The 19,245-nt window shown below is 44.8% G+C and overlaps 1 protein-coding gene across 3 annotated transcripts in view; it reads left to right on the top strand.

Annotated features, from left to right (window-relative positions):
* The first annotated feature begins 2,778 nt into the window (after nucleotides 1-2,778).
* The window catches only part of CXADR (CXADR Ig-like cell adhesion molecule), a 64,784-nt gene continuing 48,317 nt past the window's right edge, over nucleotides 2,779-19,245 (top strand). Inside the window, exon 1 of one of the 3 annotated variants that reach the window (XM_061427018.1) lies at nucleotides 2,779-3,146. In XM_061427018.1, coding sequence (XP_061283002.1) covers nucleotides 2,912-3,146 — 235 coding nt within the window. In that variant the 5' untranslated portion in view covers nucleotides 2,779-2,911. The remainder of the gene's footprint in view (nucleotides 3,147-19,245) is intronic. The other 2 variants (XM_061426947.1, XM_061426856.1) reach the window with 2 other exon arrangements.

Below are 19,245 nucleotides of genomic sequence, written 5' to 3'. Positions count from 1 at the left end.
TCCAGCAGATCTAGCCAACCCAGGGATGGAACCGGGGCCTCCCATATCGCAGGCAGATTCTTTACCTTTTGTGCCACAAGGGTGCATGCTAAAGTATAATTTGGTGCATAAAAATTCAACTTCCAAATATTTTATACAGTACCTTCAATTATGGGCTTCCCTGGTGGCTTAGTGGTAAAGAATCCTGAGATGTAGGAGACAAGGGTTCAATCCCTGGGTCAGGACGATCCTGGAGAAGGAAACGGCAACCCACTCCAGTCTTCTTGCCTGGGAAATCCCATGGACAGAGAGGCCTGGCAGGCTACAGTCCACGAGGTTGCAAGAGTGGGAAACGACTTAGAGACTAACCCATCACCATCACCTTCAGTTATATCCAGTAGAATTCTTGTTTCCTCAACTAACAGGAAGTCCTTAGCCATTACTCTGGACTCTTCTTAAATCAGCCAAGATTCCACTGGAGACAAGTTAAGCCAGGATTGCCAGACTTGGTGTTCAGGTATTTTAATTTTATAAAAGTTCTCCAATAATTTTAATGTGCAGCCAGGGTTGCAAACCACCCACCTAAATTGCAGGGGGGCAAGTTTGGCCTTACTGATAACTGTTTCACTTTCTTTGCTGGTTCAATAAATATAAGACTTTCCCATCACTTCTTATTAGCTTCCACTTTGACGAGCACTTACTATGTGTCAGGCAATGTGCCAAGCATTCTTTCGTGAATTATCTCATTTAATTTTCATAGCTACCTGTGAAAGTATTAGTCACTCTGTGGCGTCTGACTCTTTATGACCCCATGGACTGTATCCTACCATGCTCCTCTGTCCATGGAATTCTCCAGGCAAGAACACTGGAGTGGGTTGCTATTCCCTTCTCCAGGGGAATCTTCTAGATCCAGGGACTGAACCTAGGTCTCCCACATTGCAGGCAGATTCTTTACCAAACCAGCCACCAGGAAAGACTCCATGCTGCTGCTGCTGCTGCTGCTAAGTCACTTCAGTCGTGTCCGACTCTGTGCGATCCCATAGATGGAAGCCAACCAGGCTGCCCCATCCCTGGGATTCTACAGGCAAGAACACTGGAGTGGATTGCCATTTCCTTCTCCAATGCATGAAAGTGAAAAGTGAAAGTGAAGTCACTCAGTCGTGTCCGACTCTTTGCGACCCCATGGACTGCAGCCCACCAGGCTCCTCTGTTCATGGGATTTTCCAGGCAAGAGTACTGGAGTGGGGTGCCATTGCCTTCTCAGAAGACCCCATGAGGTAGGTGCTACTTCTAAGTTACTTGCGCAGTTATTGCCCCATTCCGGAGCCCAAGAACTCACCCACTGTTTTTCTCCTCTAATTCACTCCTGATAAGGAGCTCCTGGGAACACCAAAGTCTCTCAGTAGTTTATTGTCAGAGACAGTAAAACTCTGCCTGCAGTGCAGAAGACCCAGGTTTGATCCCTGGGTTGGGAAGATCCCCTGGAGAAGAGAATGGCAAGCCACTCCAATATACTTTCCTGGAGAATTCCACGGACTGAAAAGCCATGGTGGCTACAGTCCATGGGATCACACAGTCAGACAGGACTGAGTGACTAACATTTTCACTTTTAGTTATAAATAAACATTGTCTGCAAAGACCAACCAAGGAGAAGTAGCAAAATGACAGAAGAACAAGTATGGCCAGCCCCTGGAGGCAGAAGCAACATCGCAGGGCTGACAGGGAGAGTCTGGAGATTCAGATCTCATTCCCAGGTCTCCTAATCACCGCCCTCTTCCCCACCCCCAAGCCTTTAGCCGTCCCTACTTATCCCTACTTTTCAAACTCACTGATCCTTGGCCAATCTCAGGGCTGGAATAACCTTTAAATACAAGGGAGGAAACCCAATCTGGGTATTTCCCAAATTAGCTCCGTCATTATTGAAGACTCGGAAAAGCCTCTAGCCTTGTAGTACAACAGCCCGAAGGACCCTACCTTTTGGGAGCAAATGCCCGGGGGCTGCCCAGTTGGCTTCCTCCTCCGAGGTGGCGCTAGTGGTAAAGCTTCCCTGGTGGCTCAGACTGTAAAGAGTCTGCCTGCGGTGCGAGAGACAGGGGTTCGATTCCTGTGTCGGGAAGATCCCCTGGAGAAGAATTGGCAACCCACTCCAGTATTCTTGCCTGGAAAATCCCATGGATGGAGGAGCCTGGTGGGCTACAGTCCATAGGGTCCCAAAGAGTTGGACACAATTGAGCGACTTCACTTCACTAGTGGTAAAGAACCCGCCTGCCAACGCAGGAAACATAAGAGAGGAGGGTTCGATCCCTGGGTTGGGAAGATCCCCTGGGGGAGGGCATGGTAACCCAATCCAGAATTCTTGCCTGGAGAATCCCATGGACAGAGGAGCCTGGCGGGCTACAGTCTACAGAGTCGCAAAGAGTCGGAGAGTTCAGTTCAGTTCAGTCGCTCAGTCGTGTCCGACTCTTTGCGACCCCATGAACCTCAGGACGCCAGGCCTCCCTGTCAACTAAGCACACAAGCCCACTCCGGGATCCTTAGGTGGGAGAGCCCGCCTCAGCAGCAAATCTCCAGAGGCAGGAGGCGTGGCTGGAGGCTCCTGCCCCTTCGCCCGCGAGGGTGGGTTTAAGTGCAGGCTGGGCCAACTGCTTTAGTAGCCCTTTTGAGTCTGGGGTCAGGTGGGCGAGGATGTCTCCTGCCTTGCCTTTAAGCAAGGGTGCGACAGCAGTTTCAATCTTCTGGTGAGAAGAGATGGTCCGACCCACGTGGACCAACCCGATTTAACTGAAGGCATGGAGGCGTGGATCCAGGCTCCGGCTTGGGGCGAGTGGCTGCTGGAGCACCTCAACTCCCGAGCTCACCGAGGCAGGAGTGCTTTCCCGGGAGGGTTCCCGGGGCTCCGCGTTGCCATAGCAACCCCACGCACCCGACGGGGATGGCGCGGGCTGCCTGGGCTTCGCTACTACCGGAAGTGACGTATTTCACCTGCCGAGCGAGGGCGGGGTGGGACCGGGCTGCGAGGTGCGGCCGCCGCCAGCCAGTCGGGAGCTCGCGAGGAGACGGGAGACTGAGACCCCGGGGTGAGAGCCGCCTACCTGCCGTTGTCTCCCACGGCCGGGCCGCCACCATGGAGCTTCTGCTGCGCTTCTTGCTCCTGTGCGGAGTGGCGGGTGAGTCGGGGGGGGGGGGCGGTTCTGTCTTTCGGGTCCTCCTCGCCTGGCCAGCCCTCGGGCGCTCACTGCCCGCGGCCACCCGGGAACAATGAGGCGTGGGGGAGGGGGCGATTTGGGGGCGCTGCGGCCGGCGGTGGCGGTGCGCGCCGAATTGCGCCTGGATGGTTTTGCAGGACCCGACGCGCGAGCCGCGTAGGTGGGGTCGCTGGGAGGGGAGCCAGACGGGGACGTGGGGTGCCCGGTGGGGGAGGGGAGGGCAATGTAGTTGGGGGGGGGGGGGTACCGAGCCCCGGGAAGAGGGGGAGGCGGCGGTGGAGAGGCGCCCCGGGCGCGGGCGGGTGGGCGCGGCGTACTGGGTGCGCCTGGCGCTTCTCCCTGACTATTCTTTGCTGCCGGTGCAGGCTTCGCTTTATTTGCTCTCGCCCTTTCCCTTGTTGGCTGCTGTGCCGTGTCCGTCCAGGGTTACCCGATTTCAAAAGCCTTGGGCATCAGCGGATTTTCAGGTGTCGAGCTGCCCTAGCCAGGAGACCGAATTACAAACGCCATGATTAAATGTTACACTGAGCTTCTCAGCGCCTCTGATCGTCCAGGCTACCTCCAGGAAAGAGGCGCAGAGCGATCTGTACGCTGAGCATTCTCGGTCTCTGGGAAAAGGCGAGCTCGAGCTGTACAACTAGACGGTAACTCGGAGAAGTAAACCGTGGAAAATCGGAAGTAGGTTCCAGAAAAAAAATGCAGTATTGATTTCGGCAGTCGCCGGGCCGAGTGCAAAGGAGAAATTAGTAACCTTGAGTTTATAATGTTTTGATTTATGTTGATGATAACATAGAATGACTTGTACGGGGTAATTCCGAAAGGATCCGCCAAGTACGTGTTCGACTGAGCCTTTGTCAAGGGAGGGGGAAAGGGCTTTTAAAATAATGTGGACAAAAGACGTGGTCATTTGATAGTTTTAAAAAACGGATTTGTTTCCATGTCCGTGCTTTAGCCTACTGATCTTGTTATGTCAAAGTAAGCACTTGTCGCATTGTAGAACCAAAAGATTTCAGTAAACCACCCACAACAAAACATCCATCGGTGGGACCCTAGGACGCACACTTTGTGTAGGCCCGGAAGGATAATTTTAAAGCGCTCTGAAGCTGGATGGAGTGGCCCGTTGTGTTGGGATGGCTCTCTGCTTCCTGTTAAAACGTTAATTCCATTGTTGGATGCCACAGCTGTGAGCATTACTCATGGGATCAACATTCTATTAACAAGTCTAATTTTCGATCTGAGTCTATATAGCATTACCTCCACCTTTTTAATGCTTGTCATTTCGACATGGCTGAAATATCCCAAGTAAAGCTTCCGGAAAAGATGAAAGATCCGTAACCATTTTAGGCGATAGGTTTTCACCTTGTTTTGGTCTAGGACTAAACCGAAGAAGTTGAGAACATTGTGATCTCTGTGGAAAAAAGGGAGAAAAATGTTTTAGGCTACATCTAAAGCAGAGAAATGGAGGAATATAAACTTTATAGAGGATTCTTCCTCCCCTGCCCCCAACCCCCATATCAGGATAATTTCATTTTTTCTGGATGCCTCACTTTGGTAGGCACAATCTAAACGCAGGATATTTTGATAGGTGTAGAGTCCTGCTGCTTGTAAACTGCACACTGTGGTACAGTGTTAAAGGGCTGTTGTCTTCAACTAAACTAGTTTTACTTCAGTTTTCCTGCTTAAGCAACAACTCAAAAACTGTAATTGATATATGGCTTTGAGTATTTCTTCAGATACTTCTCCGCACTTGAGAAATTTATTGCCATGAACTCAGTTTGAGTGGTAACACAATTGGAATCTGTTTTACAGTTGGCAACATAAGGTGGAGGCTGTCATTAAAAATGAGCCACTAGTAGATCTTCCTCTAGCGTTGTCTCTGTGGGTTGCAGAGTTTTGTGGTGTACTCTGGTTGCTGGTGGAACACTTTTCTTTGCCTTCCGAGTAGCAAGCCATACCACTAGTAGTTGCAGTAGTAATAGAGTAGTAGCAGTAATAAAGTAAGGCTTGATTTTGCAGTTATTAAATGCCAGGCACTGTTGTAAGGGCTTTACATACATTTATTTAATGTACCTCGCAGCCCTGGAGGATATGTACTGTAATAATCCCAGCTGCACAAATGGAGAAACTGAGGCACAATGTGGTTGTATAACTTTACTTGCCAAGATCATAAATTTCCTCCTGAATCCCTTCTTTTATCACTGTGCTATCACTTTCCTCTTTGATTTCCTCTGATCGATACCCTAAATTAATGTCACTGGTTATCTGTCATTTATTAAGAACTTGCTGTTGGTTTGACCACATGCCAGGTACTGAGGCCTTTTATTAGTAGCCTTTTATTAATAATTTCATAATCTTAGCCGAATATTTTTGGACACTCTAAGAACACGAGGATCCAGGGCTTGTACTGGTGTTGCAAGCTTATATGGCGCATGCCCCACAGCATTGTTGTCTCCTAGGGATGGCAGTGTTAAAAATTTGAGGTGCTGCTGCTTTTCACAGTATCAGTCTGAGTGAGAGTAAAGCACTGGCCAATGAGTCTGGTCTCCAGACTACTTGTTAGCCATTCAGTGACAGCAGGACCCTGTTCTCTGTGAGCCTCAGTTGGTTTATGTGTCAAGAATACTTATTGCTTTGCTTTACCAGGAGTATTTTCCTTTACTTTAAAAAAAAAAAATGAAGATTATTAGATGTGAACTTTATCCCCTCCATATGCCTGTCTCTTAAGTACATTCCTGTATTTATACCACCACCAAAAGTCCCCATTATACCTGGGCAAAAGTTGCTTTTCCTCCAAGGCAAGCCACCCAGCATTGGCTCCTTACCCTATCTCTTGTGGGGTTTCCATAAAATTACCCAATATATCTCACTGTACTGGGTCGTGGGCCTTATCTGTGTTGCTGTTCACTGTTACAGTCCCAGTGTTAGCTTTTGGTGCCTAGCACATAGCAAGTGTTCAGCAAATGTTGAATGACCAAACGTTTTCAGCCTCTTTGCCCCTAGGCTTAAGGATATGATTCAGCTGTCATCAGTTACATCCCTCATTTTCTCCTGGTCTCACCCCCCTACTTCAGTTGTCAAAGGTATCAATCACCACGTGCCAAATCCATCCATTTCTTTGGAGCTCCATGACACCTGTTTGGGCTCCTTCCCATTGTGTTCTCCTGCCCTTCTCTGCCTTCTTCACTGCGTCCCTTAAAGGTCAGCCTCCCCCATGATTTGACCCGTAGCTGTCTTCTCAGTCTCCATCTGAAACCTGGATGACTTCATCTATCCATCACTGCATTCTCAAAATAGTCACTAGGAACTTTAAAATGTTGCCGGCTCACCTCTCCTTTGATTTCTGGGCCACTGTTTCCAACTGCCTTCAACATTCAGCCTTCCACTTTGCATGCACTTGAGTACCTGAGACTCTGCAGGTCCTCAGCTGAACTTAGCATTAGTTAACTGATTAAATGGTCCAGTCATTCAAATATTTATGGCCTGCTGCATACTGTGGTTGTGCCGGATATCCCAGCAGTTGTACAGGATTTTGCAAGATGCGCAAGATTTGATGGAGCATTCCCAGCAGATAGAGATCTGGAAGGAAACTCAACTTGCCTTGGGAGCTGAGACGTTCAGGGCAAATAAGGCATCTAACTAGTCCTTCTTTTGATGTTCACCTGAGTCAGAGGGACGTGTGGGGTGGAGCTTGAGGTTTTGCATGTTAACAGGCTCCACGTGATGTCATTGATGACTGCACTTTGGGCAAAGGCCTGGAGACTGTGTAGAGAGCTTAGGGGAGAATCGCTGTCTGTCACGTAAAGTGTTGTCCTGCCCCTGCCGCCCAGGGGTGGCACTAAGAAGCTCCTGGAGGTGTTAAAGAAGAGAGCCTGTATACCGAGAGTGATTCTCTTGAAGAGTGTAGATCTGGAGGCAGGGAGAACCACAGCCCCAAGGCAGGAATCCATTTGGGATGACCTGGACATGTGCAGTCCCTGGAAATACAGCAGGAGTGGTGCTGGGCCCGCTCTTTCATCTGAAAAGTTGTTCTGAGGGAGGTGCAGTGGAGCCCAGTATCTGGTTGAATGAGTGGGCAAGAAAAAGCTGGAGGGAAGGAGTAAGGCTTCTGGCTTGAGTGAGTGGTGATGTCACTCCACAAATCTTGGATGACTGAGCTTTGGACCAGTCGTATTTGCGGTGGATGCCTGAGGGGAATGGATATGAAAGAAATCCAGTGGGAAGATTCCAACAAAGGACCGGATCTCAGGAGAGAGGCGGAGATGGGTGGTACAGAATTGAGAATCACTGCTGATAGTTTGGCATCTATGTCAGGTTAACTAGGAAAAGCAGGTAGGACTCGAAGAGAAGGTGAAACGTGAAGCTGGGGAACATCAGCGTCTTACTAGATGGTGGGAAGTGAGGAGCTGGGGACAGGAAGGAGTGATGGGAATGTCGGAGAACTAGGGGATGAGGGGGTCCCAGAAAGTGATGAAGAAATGAGACCAGTGCATCTTACAGTAGGAAATTGTTGAGAACATTTGGGAAGTTATTGATTCTGGAGAGAGGACAGTTCCTATACTGAGAGTAAGGCTAGATTTTAGTACGGTGAGGAGTGGACATCAGGTAAGTAGAGAATGTACTTAGAGATGTACTTTTCACTTGCCGTTGGTTTGATAGTGCGTGTTGCTGGGATTTTGCTGGCGGTCCAGTGGTTAAGATCCACGCTTCTATTGCCAGGTAGCAAGGGTGTGATCCCTGGTTGGGGAGCTAACATCCCGTATGCGTGTGTGCATGCTCAGTCATGTCCGATGCTTTGTGACCTCATGGACTGTAGCTCCTCTGTCCATGGGGATTCTCCAGGCAAGAATACTGGAGTGGGTTGCCATTTCTTCCTCCAGGGGATCTTCCCAACCCAGGGATCAAACTGGCATCTCCTGCATTGGCAGGCAGATTCTTTTACCACTGAACCACCTGGGAAGCCCTTTTAAGATCCCACATGCCACCAAAAGACAAACACAAAAAAGTAAAAACAACAACACACAAACAGTGCCTGTTGCACATGTGGCCTTAATTTCAGGGGACGTAGCAGACTCCATGGGAGAATGTGGAAACCAGCAGATGAGGGCTCTAACTTGTAAGTGTATGTTTAATAAAGCGTGTGTTTATACACACACACATACACATACACTTTTTCATATTCTTTTCCATTCTAGGTTATTACAAGGTACTGAATATAGTTCCTTGTTCTATACAGTAGGTGTTTTTTGTTTATTTAGAACTCTCATTTCCAACCACCCCCACTTGGAACCTTGTTCACATGATTCTTCCTTGAAACAGTGTATTCCTCTTTACACTCACTTCAGGACTCTGAACCCTTTGGCTTCCCATCTCATTTGTCTCTTATGTAGGGATTCCCATCAACTTTAAGGAAGCTTGAATATCCTTCCTGACATGCCCTCAACCCTTATATCCGTTATATCCCTCCTTAAGCACTCCCCTGTCTCTCTTTTCTCCACCAGATCTCTTGAAGGAGTTTGCTGCATTTGCTGACTCCAGTGACTTCCTTCATGTTCATTCCCATAGAAGCTCATTTTCAGCCCCCTCTCCCCCTGTGAAACTGCAGTGGCCGCCGTGGCTGCATCGCACAGTGGACATGTCGCACTGTCACCCTCTTAAAGCGAGGATGGCTCTGTTGACTAAGCTCTTTTCCCCTTGAGTCATCCCTCATCATCCTTAGCAGATCCACTCTCCTCCCTCTGCCTAAATGTCTGTTTCTGGCTTCAGTGACCAGTTTCTGTCCCTATAGCCTCCAGGTGGTCTCTGGTCTCACTCACCCGAAGCTTTGCCCATAACGTCAAACCACTCACTCAACAGCGCTGCTTACACTTCGCACAGACACCACCAATCAGTCAAACCTGTCTCCACACCACTGTTCTCTTGCACATTAAATGGCATTTTCAGCCATCAGACTCCCCAGGCAGAAATCTAGGCACCTTACTTGACTTTTCCTATTCTCTCCCCAACTTACACCCGTGTTTCTAGGTCACTTGTATCCTTCCAGCCACCACTCGTAGTTCAAAGAGTATTGCCATCTCTTAAGATGGTTGAAATAGCTTTCTAAGTGGTTTCTCATTGAGTGAATAAATGGGGAAAGATGGACCAGGCAGGAATTTGTGCTTGTTGGCTTCAGAAGAGACCTGGAGCAGGGGCAAAAGCATTTGAAGATCCAGAATGGGTGTATCATTTGAAGAGGTGAGCAGTGGGCCCCGTGTCCTGCACAGGCTTGCTTTGTGTGTCAGTTCTGCCACGTGGGCAGTGTTGGGGTGAATTTGTATTACTCCTCCAGTCTCATCGTAATCCTCTGCTTGCAGCCTGTTCTCCTCCTCCCTTCAGTCCCTCCTTTCCTCTGTCATACTCAAGTGTAAGTAATTAGGTAAAGGCAAGAGTTGAGCCTGGGAACTTTTGCTTTTTTCAAACTTTTTATATTGTATTGGGGTGTAGCCAGTTAACAACATTGTGGTAGTTTCAGGTGAACAGCGAAGGGGCTCAGCCATACATGTATGTGTATCCATTCTCCCCCAAACCCCCTCCCATCCAGGCTGGCACGGAGCTTTGAGTAGAGTTCCATCTGCTATACAGTGGGTCCTTATTGGCTATCCATTTTGAATATAGCAGTGTGTACAGACCTTCCTGAACTCCCTAAGTATTCCTTTACCTTGCTTCATTTGGTGGCCAGCAAGTAATGGATGTGAACTTTAATTTGATAATTATTAAAGTAATTAACAGGCTTCCCTGGTGGCTCAGACAGTAAAGAATCTGTCTGCAATGCCAGAGGCCGGGGTTCAGTCCCTGGGTTGGGAGGATCCCCTGGAGGAGGGCAGGGCAACCCACTCCAGTATTCTTGCCTGAAGAATCCCCATGGACAGAGGAGCTGGGTGGGCTAAAGTCCATGGGGTCACAAAGAGTTGGACACGACTGAGCGACTAAGCACACAGCACAAAGTAGTTAATTATTTAGGTAGCCTGAAAAATAATTAAAAGTTAACTAGAATGAGCTTATGGCTTTATCTTACTGTCTTTCATCCACCTTGCTTTTTAAATGATTTATTAAAATATTCACTTATTTATATATTTTGGCTTTGCTGGATCCTATTTGTGTCTCCAGTGCTCTTCATTGTGGCATGCACAGTGATCTAGTTCCCCAGCCAGGGATCAAACCCAGGCCCCCTGCATTGGGAGCACGGAGTCCTACCCAGTGGACCACCACTGAAGTACCTTGCATTTCTAAAGAAAATAATGTTGTAGAATAATTGTTAGATTGGTTTTGAAATTAGATTGTTAAGAGTGTGATGCTAAGTGGAAGTAAAGAGCAGTCACCTTCTCTAGCTCTGGCTCCTTTATCTTCTATCTAATTTCTTCAGTGGGGCCGAAATTACAAATGGCAGAGAGTGAGGGGGTGGGGCACTCACCCTGGCACAGTGATCTGTGCAGGACGCTGGTAGTTCCTGGTTTGGTGATCTCTTGGGAGCCTGTTATCGGTGTTCTTTGTAATTTGTTCAGTTTGTTGACTCCATTACTGTCTCCACACGAAAGAAAATAGGCAGGAAGTTGAAAATGTTTCTGCATTGAGTGGCAAGATGGTGACTTAAAGGGACATTTTATCTCTTTAGTCCTTTTCCACTGGTTGTAGGCTTTCCCTCCCCTCATGGACTCACCCTTTCTGGTTGCTAATAAGGAGTTAGCCAGTTGAAGTTTAAGCCTTAAAGGCCTTTGCTTGACTCAGCAGTATTTGCAGTTCATTTTAGTTGGCAGGATTCCGGTAGAAGAAAAGATGATTGCCTGCTCTGTTGAACAAGAGAAGGTAGGATAAGGGACAGTAACAGCCTATTTTTAGGGTGGGTGTGAGATCGGGGACATAGTTCAGTTTGTCCTTTGATAGTTGGTGAGAAAAAGGATTAATAGTCACATTAACCCGTGTTTACATACTGAGACAATGCACTTTTCTTTAGAGACTATTAAATCACTTCCATTCTTTCAAGGGTACTTTACAGATTGGAGTGGGAATAACTTTGTTTCATTTATTTCTAAAAAGTATCAATAAAACTGTGTTTAGATTTTGAGAAGAAGCAACAGAACTCATCACGGTTCCCTTTTCACTTCCCCATAGCGTCACTGTATGTTCCATGTGAGTTTTAGAGGTTTCTCCGAAGGAAGAAACACCGATAAAAATGCTCTCAAGGAATCTCAAGGAATATGCAGATGCAGTGAAATCAAACGTGCTGCACCACATCTTTGTTGAATCGTTAGAGTGACTCGAGTTGACCCTCCTCAGTCTCTCAGACTCCCCAGTGAAGAGTGCTTTGAACTCTTGAATAACAGGCGATTCCCAGGGGGGTTTTCTTTAATAAACCAGACAAAAACTTTCAAGTGTTTTGTGCGCTGGATAGTTCTACAGTAAGAATTGAGAAGACTCTTTGACCTACTTGGTTGTACAACGTGAAATCTGAGACTTAGAGAAGGAACTGGTGACTTGGGGCTAGAAGAGTATCTTACTGTGTTTTTAAAGACAATTTCACACGCATCTCATTTGAATCCAGTCTCCTGACAGCCTATGAGTAGGAGGGACACTGTTTTTTGTTTTTTGTAACAGGAATCAAGTCATAAAGCCAAGGCCTAAGTCTAATAAATTATGGCATCGGTCCAGACAGTGCCGTCCTAGTAGAAACATAATGCAAGCCACATATGTCATTTAAAATGTTCTGGTAGTCACATTTTAAAGTGAAAAGGAAAAGGGTGAAATTAATTTAAATATTAATTTTGTTTAACCCAGTATATACAAAATATTAATTTTATATGTGGTCCAACTGAACATCAATAACATTTTTTTTTTCCTACTAAGTCTTCAAAATCTGGTCTGTATTTTACCTGCAGCACATCTCAGTGTGCACTAGCCACATTTCATGTGCTCAGTAGTCGGGTGTGGCTACCACACTGGTTAGCAGAGGTCTAGAACCTGGAGCTTTAATTCCAGTCACCCTCCACTATATTTAGTTTCGGAACATGCTACTGATTAAAATAGCATGGGTGTGGTGTGCCATCAGAACAGCTTCTTCAGTGGGAAGTGCCTTTAGAATTGCTGTCATGAGATTTTATCTAAAATATTTGTATCACATAATATTCCTATCGGCAACAAGTTAAATAAAGATTTTATCTAAAATATTTGTATCACATAATATTCCTATCGGCAACAAGTTAAATAAAAGTCTCACTTCATATTTAGTTTCATAAAATCATCAGAGAATTATAAAAACTGTCTTTATTTGATAGTTATATGCATTTGTATTTTAGGTATAAGGGAAAAAACCAAATATAGGGGAAAAATAATATTTTTAGCTTGCCTTTGAGGAAAATAAATGCATTTATGGAAATATCAGAAGTAAGTGGTCCCTGGTGATGGTTGCTAGGGAAATTTGAATTCATTTGGGGATATTAGAAAGGAAATCATGCCAAGATTGAAGCAGTCAAGTTAAATATACTTACAACAGGAATTTTTTTTTTTTTTGGTAACCTTTTCCTTATTAACTTCACGGTTTTTCGTAAGATCAGTTTATTTGCTTGTTTTGCTGTAATCTCTTTGCTTTTTTACTTTCTGTGATCTCTCTAAGACACTTCACCTGAGTTTTTTGTTGTTGTTGTTTTTGCCAAGTACTCACTCTTTCCTCTTTCATGTTAATTAAAGGAAGAAAAGAGAGCCTGAGGTTTTTTTGAGCAAGGAGGCAAAGGCAGATTTCTTAAAATGGAGCGATACATACTATTCTCTGAAGGTGATGAAAATATTCACCATGGCAACGGATCTGCTTTACCCATAATGCAAAATACCCAATTTGCATTTGTTTTGCCAGAGAATTCTGAAATTAGCATCTCTGTATTAGAGAACATGAGGAAAGTAGTATACTACATAGACTGAAAAAGGCTGAGACTTAATTTTAATCAAGAAATGAAATTTCTGTCCTTTCCTTAGATGAGTCTGTCTGTGTGCCCTTGAGGAGAGGAGGAAGGAGTGGGTCGCAGTCCAGCTCCACAGATACAGTCTGTGCTCACATTCCTGACTCTCCCGTTTGGCTTTACATTGTAATTTGTGCTTTAAGTGCTCCTGATTTATAAGTTACATATTCAGTTTCTCATACAGGACCACAATCGCCATGGAAGAAGTTTGGGGGAATAAATAATATGTACATGTGCGTTAGGTATGGCAGTAGGTTCTTTTGGAGACAGGAGGAAGATGTCGTTGCAATACTGTGGGCAAGCTTCAGTCTGGAGGAGGGTGACTGGCATTTAATCCTGAATAAAATAAATAAATAAGACCATAAATGAGTAGATAAGTAAGTGAATAAATAAAGAAAAACAGGTACAGATTAGGGCAGATGTGCTATGTGATGTAAAAACCATATGGTTTTCTGATTATTCTCTTGAGGACCCACTGGCTTCTCCAACCCATTTCCCCCTTCACCTTGTATGCCAGCCCTTCAGCCCACTGTTCTTACTGTCCATTTGGCTACAGTTTTTTTAAAGTACATTTTTATAAAGCATCAGAAATATAACAGGTGGAGCCCGCAGAGAGGCTTATGGGGTCTTAGTTCCCTGACCAGGAGTGGCAGCAAGCTCGCCAAGTTCTAACCACTAGACCACCAGGGAATTCCCAGAACATCGTGTTTTTTTTAACAAAGACAAAATAAAGACAAATTTTCTGCTTTAATTCCTTCACCTTTTAAAATTCATTTTTAAATAAACCTTTGACTTCCCTGCTGGCTCAGACAGTAAAGTGTCTGCCTACAATGCGGGAGACCCGGTTTCCATCCCTGGGTTGGGAAGATCCCCTGGAGAAAACAGTGGCAACCACTCCAGTATTCTTGCCTGGAAAATCCCATGGACGGAGAATCCTGGTAGGCTACAGTCCATGGGATCGCAGAGTCAGACATGACTGAGCGACTTCACTTTCTTTCTTTTCTTTCACTCGTAGAAAAGCATGCTGTGCTGTGCTTAGTCACTCAGTCGTGTCAAACTCTTTGTGACCCCATGCACTGCAGCTCGCCAGTCTCGTCTGTCCATGGGGCTTCTGCAGGCAAGAATATTGGAGTGGCTTGCCATGCCCTCCTCCAGGGGATCTTCCCAACCCAAGGATTGAACTCAGGTCTCCCACATTGCTGGCGGATTCTTTACTGTCTGAGCCACCAGGGAGGCCCGAAAAGCATGCAGTTTAGAGCATTATTTACCAGTGAGAGAACATTATCACAAAGCAGACACATCTATACAGTTATAACCCAAGTCAAGAGATAGAACAAAACCCACCATCAAAAGTCCCCTCATGCCCCCTGCAGTCATTTCCAGCACTGTCTTCTCATTTCTAACGGCGTAGATCGGCGTTGACACTGTATACACAGAATTATATTATACGATGTATGTTTTTCTGCCTAAACCTGGCTTCCTGTCACGTTTGTACAGTTGTTTCTGTTGGGTAGCTCTAGTTTATTCATTCGCTCTGCCATACGGTATTCTGTCATGTGACTGTACCACAGCTGATTTACGCATTCCACTGTTATGGACATGTTTTTCCTCTAGTTTTCTGCTCTCATGAAAAATCTGGCTATGACGTTCTCAGCCACGTGTTTTAGGGCACACAGTAACTATGAATGGCATTTCTGGGGTCTTGGTTACACATCTGTTTAGCTTTAGGTGATGCTACTAGACATTTTCCAAAATTAATTGTACCAGCTGATACTCCCTTCTGTAGAGACGAGACTGGCTCCGAATCACGGCCTTTCTTCATTTTGTTCTGGTGAGTGTGTAGTGCCACATCATTGTAGTTTTCTTTTTTAAACACTCTTATTATGGCAAATTTCGAATATATATAAACTAGAAAAAAATGGTATGATGTTATGATATAAAATGGTATTTATCATACCAAAAAATAGTAGGATAAATGTCTTTGCTCCTCTTCATCAGCTATCAGCTCACTTCCATTGGACTCATGGTACCATTCTGCAGTCTTTCAACTCTTCTCCCATTCCTTTTCACATATTAAAGGTTTGAACCAGTCTCCGAAAGCCTCTCTTAGTTCAGTCATTCAGTTGTGTCCAGCTCTTTGCAACCCCGTGGAGTGTAGCATGCCAGGCCTCCCTGTCCATCCCCAGTTCTCAGATCTTGCTCAAACTCATGTCCATCCAGTCAATGATGCTATCCAACCATCTCATCCTTCTCTCTTGTCCCCTTCTCCTCCTGCCTTCAATCTTTCCCAGCATCAGGATCTTTTCAAATGAGTCACTTCTTCCTATCAGGTGGCCGAAGTATTGGAGCTTCAGCATCAGTCCTTCCAATGAATATTCGGGACTGATTTCCTTTAGGTTTGACTGGTTTGATCTCCTTGCAGTTCAGGGAACTTTCAAGAGTCTTCTCCAACATCACAATTCAAAAGCATCAATTCTTTGGTGCTTAGCTTTCTTTACGTCCAGTTCTCAAATCCATACATGGCTACTGGGAAAACCATAGCCTTGACGATGGATCTTTATTGGCAAAGTAATGTCTCTGCTTTTTAGTATGCTGTCTAGGTTTGTCATAGCTTTTCTTCCAGGGAGCAAGCATCTTTTAATTTCATGGCTGCAGTTGCCACCTGCAGTGATTTTGGAGCCCAAGAAAATAGTCTGTAACTGTTTCCATTGTTTCCCCATCTATTTGCTATGAAGTGATGGGACCAGATGCCATGATCTTAGTTTTCTGAATGTTGAGCTTTAAGCCAACTTTTTCACTTTCCTCTTTCACTTTCATCAAGAGGCTCTTTAGTTCTTTTTCACTTTCTGCCATAAGGGTGGTATCATCTGCGTGTCTGAGGTTATTGATGTTTTTCCCAGCAATCTTGATTCCAGCTTGTGTTTCATTCAGCCCAGTGTTTCTCATAATGTACTATGCATGTAAGTTAAATAAGCAGGATGACAATATACAGCCTTGATGTACTCCTTTCCCAATTTGGAACCAGTCTGTTGTTCCATTTCCAGTTATAACTGTTGCTTTTTGACCTACATACAGGTTTCTCAAGAGGCAGGTCAGGTGGTCTGATATTCCCATCTCTTTAAGAATTTTCCACAGTTTATTGTGATCCACACAGTCAAAGGCTTTAGCATAGTCAATGAAGCATAAGTAGCTGTTTTTCTGGAATTCTCTATCCACATTTTTTTCTGCCTCTTATATTCTAGGTAAATACTCCATGTCTCTCCTTTGTTACAGCAGAAGAAATGTCCTTCCCTCGAATCTCATTTAAAATTGTCTTATCCCTTTTTTCTAGGTCTCATTGTTTCCTTCAGTCTCTGAGTGTTCTTTGTATGTAACCTCCCATTCCCCTTTCCTTCTGACTTTATAAACATGCTCTACATTTCTCACTTCAAAACAACCTTTCCTTGATGACATATCACAGTGCTATTTTTCTCCTACTCTTAAGAGCCACGTTCCTCAAAATAGCAGTCATTTCTGTCTCTGCTCACATACTCAACTTCTGTAGTTAGAAATGTCCCTCCCCCACCTGCAGCCTTTAATTAAAAAAAAAAAAAATCAGATTTGGTCTAGGTCGCCAGTGAGGTTCTGATTGCCAGATCTAGTATAAACAAGTCAGTGTCCTTTATTTACATAACAGATTTTGAGTTCTGTATCTAAGGTGCTGCTCAGTGTGAGGGATAAAAGATACCTTCCCAACACTACATGAGTTCATTTCCTAGTAGGAATGACGGGTTTTGGAAGACAACAGCAAGTTGTCATACTGGATACTGTTTATCGAAAGGATGATACCTAAGAGCTTTACATGCATTATTGTATTTAATCTCTATGTGGAAGTAAGCATTCTTCCTGCTAATGCTCACTTTATAGTAGAAAACATCAATACTTAAAAGACTAGAAACTTGCTCTCCCTAAGCATTTGGTAGGGCTTCCCAGATGGCACAGTGCTAAAGAATCCGCCTGCTGATGCAGGAGACCTGGGTTTGATCCCTGGTTCAGGAAGATGTCCTGGAGTAGGAAATGGCAACCTACTCTAGTATTCTTGCCTGGAACATCCCGTGGACAGAGGAGTCTGGTGGGCTACAGTCCATGGGGTCACGAAGAGTTGGACATGGCTGAGTGACTAAGTACGCACGCCTGCAAGCATTTGGTAACCTCGGTTTGAATTATAGCGCAGCTCGCACTTCAGAGCCCGTGCTACTTGTAGGCAGAACTGCTTGCACAATTTCGCCTGCTCATATTTCAGAAATGTCTGCACTTGCTGCGAGGTAAGCCCGGACAACTGTCACTGCCGGCATGGAGTCGTGCAGGGAGGGGAGGGGATGGGTGTTGGGGGAAGGCTTCCTGTTGGTTGCTTGCTTGATTGATGGTCTACACTTAGGACGTATTTAGATCTGAAAGAGATACTTTAGTTTAACACCCTTAATTTATGTTTGAGCCCCGGAGAAACAACATGTCCAAAGTGATAGAGCTTTTTTTTATGACAGACTTGACAACAGATCCTAGTCTGGTATATCTCATTTTAAAAACGGGTCAGCCCATACTCCTGAACTTTGTGCTACCGAAAATGATGTCTTGTTGGAAATCTAGTATAGGAAGGGAATAGCGAAAATCCCAAACCTTCTGCCACCACAGTGACTGAAAGGGGGTCTAATAATGTACTCACTGTATTATTTTGTAGTGATTTTTAAAAGGAAATCTCTTAATGTCCAGGGGTATTGACTCATAGACTTCTACTTGCAGGGGAAGTGTGGCTTGGGAGCCAGTCTACCTCGATTTGTATCTTGCTCACTTAGTAGCTTAGGTACCTCTTATTGTCTCTGTTTCGTCACTGCTTGAGATAATAGTAGTAACGCCCTCAGAGTTGTTATGAGATTTGAAGGAGTTAATGTGTATAAAATATTTTGAAAAGTGCCTGGCACATAATCTAACACCCATGGTGGCTCAGACAGTAAAGAATCTGCCTGCAGTGCAGGAGACCTGGGTTCAGTCCCTGGGTCAGGAAGATCCCCTGGAGAAGGGAATGGCTACCCACTCCAGTATTCTTGCCTGGAAAATTCCATGGACAAAGGAGTTTGGTGGGCTGCAGTCCATGGGGTTGCTAAGAGTGAGAAACGGCTGAGCGACTAACCCTGGCACTTAATAGGTACTCAGTCACTGTTCATTACTATTTATGGTTAAGGTGATGGTTTCCCTATTTCCATCTCAGTTTATTTTCTGGGCACTTGCTTTTTGATTACTCATTGAGGGTAGGGAGCTGAGAGTTGATTTTAAAAAAACAGCATAGAAAAGCAAATAAGTATACCTAATGTTGTTTCTCATTGTTATTAACTTCTCTGACTCTCAGTATTATTTTCTTAGCTCAACAGTACCTATTAACACCCTGTACTGAGTAACACATGGGAATGGGATCACAGAGAGTTGGACGTGACTGAATGACTAGCACACACACTAGGCGGCGCGGAGGGTGATTTCTACCTTCCAGTGTTTTTTTTCTCTTCCTGAGCAATGTTTAAAGGCCTAGTTGGAGTAGTTAACTACCCTTAATGCATAGTAAGTTTTTCTTTTTCTTTCCTAAAAAGAAACCCTTAGTATTTGGGTGACTTTTAACATGCTAATCCCAAAGCAGCTCCCTGGTGAGAAGGAAATTGGCAGTTTAGATTTAAGGTCAAGGAAAGGGTCTAAATAGTTTGGCAGTTGCATTTTTGCAATATTTAAAACAGGGTTTAAAGCATCCCAGTGAGTTGCTTGCTAACCCAGACATCTGATTTGTAGTATTTGTTAATCAGACATACACAACAAAATTATACTTGTCCCAATCAACTTCTTAAACATACCACTTCCTGATTTTCCCAGTTTATTTTTTAACATTGCCCTAATGAATCGTTTTTGAGTGTTTCTGTGTTTTTATGTAAGGTTCCTGAACTCCATATTCTGAACTAAGCAATACAACTGAATGTCTTCTCTATTTAAAATAGTAACCTTTTTGACATTTTTGATATTTCTCACAAAAGTCAATATCAAATAAATTCTTTATAAAA

Source organism: Bos javanicus, chromosome 1 (assembly GCF_032452875.1).
Source record: "Bos javanicus breed banteng chromosome 1, ARS-OSU_banteng_1.0, whole genome shotgun sequence".
NCBI classification, from domain to species: domain Eukaryota; kingdom Metazoa; phylum Chordata; class Mammalia; order Artiodactyla; family Bovidae; genus Bos; species Bos javanicus.
This window is presented reverse-complemented; position numbering and strand designations above follow the sequence as displayed.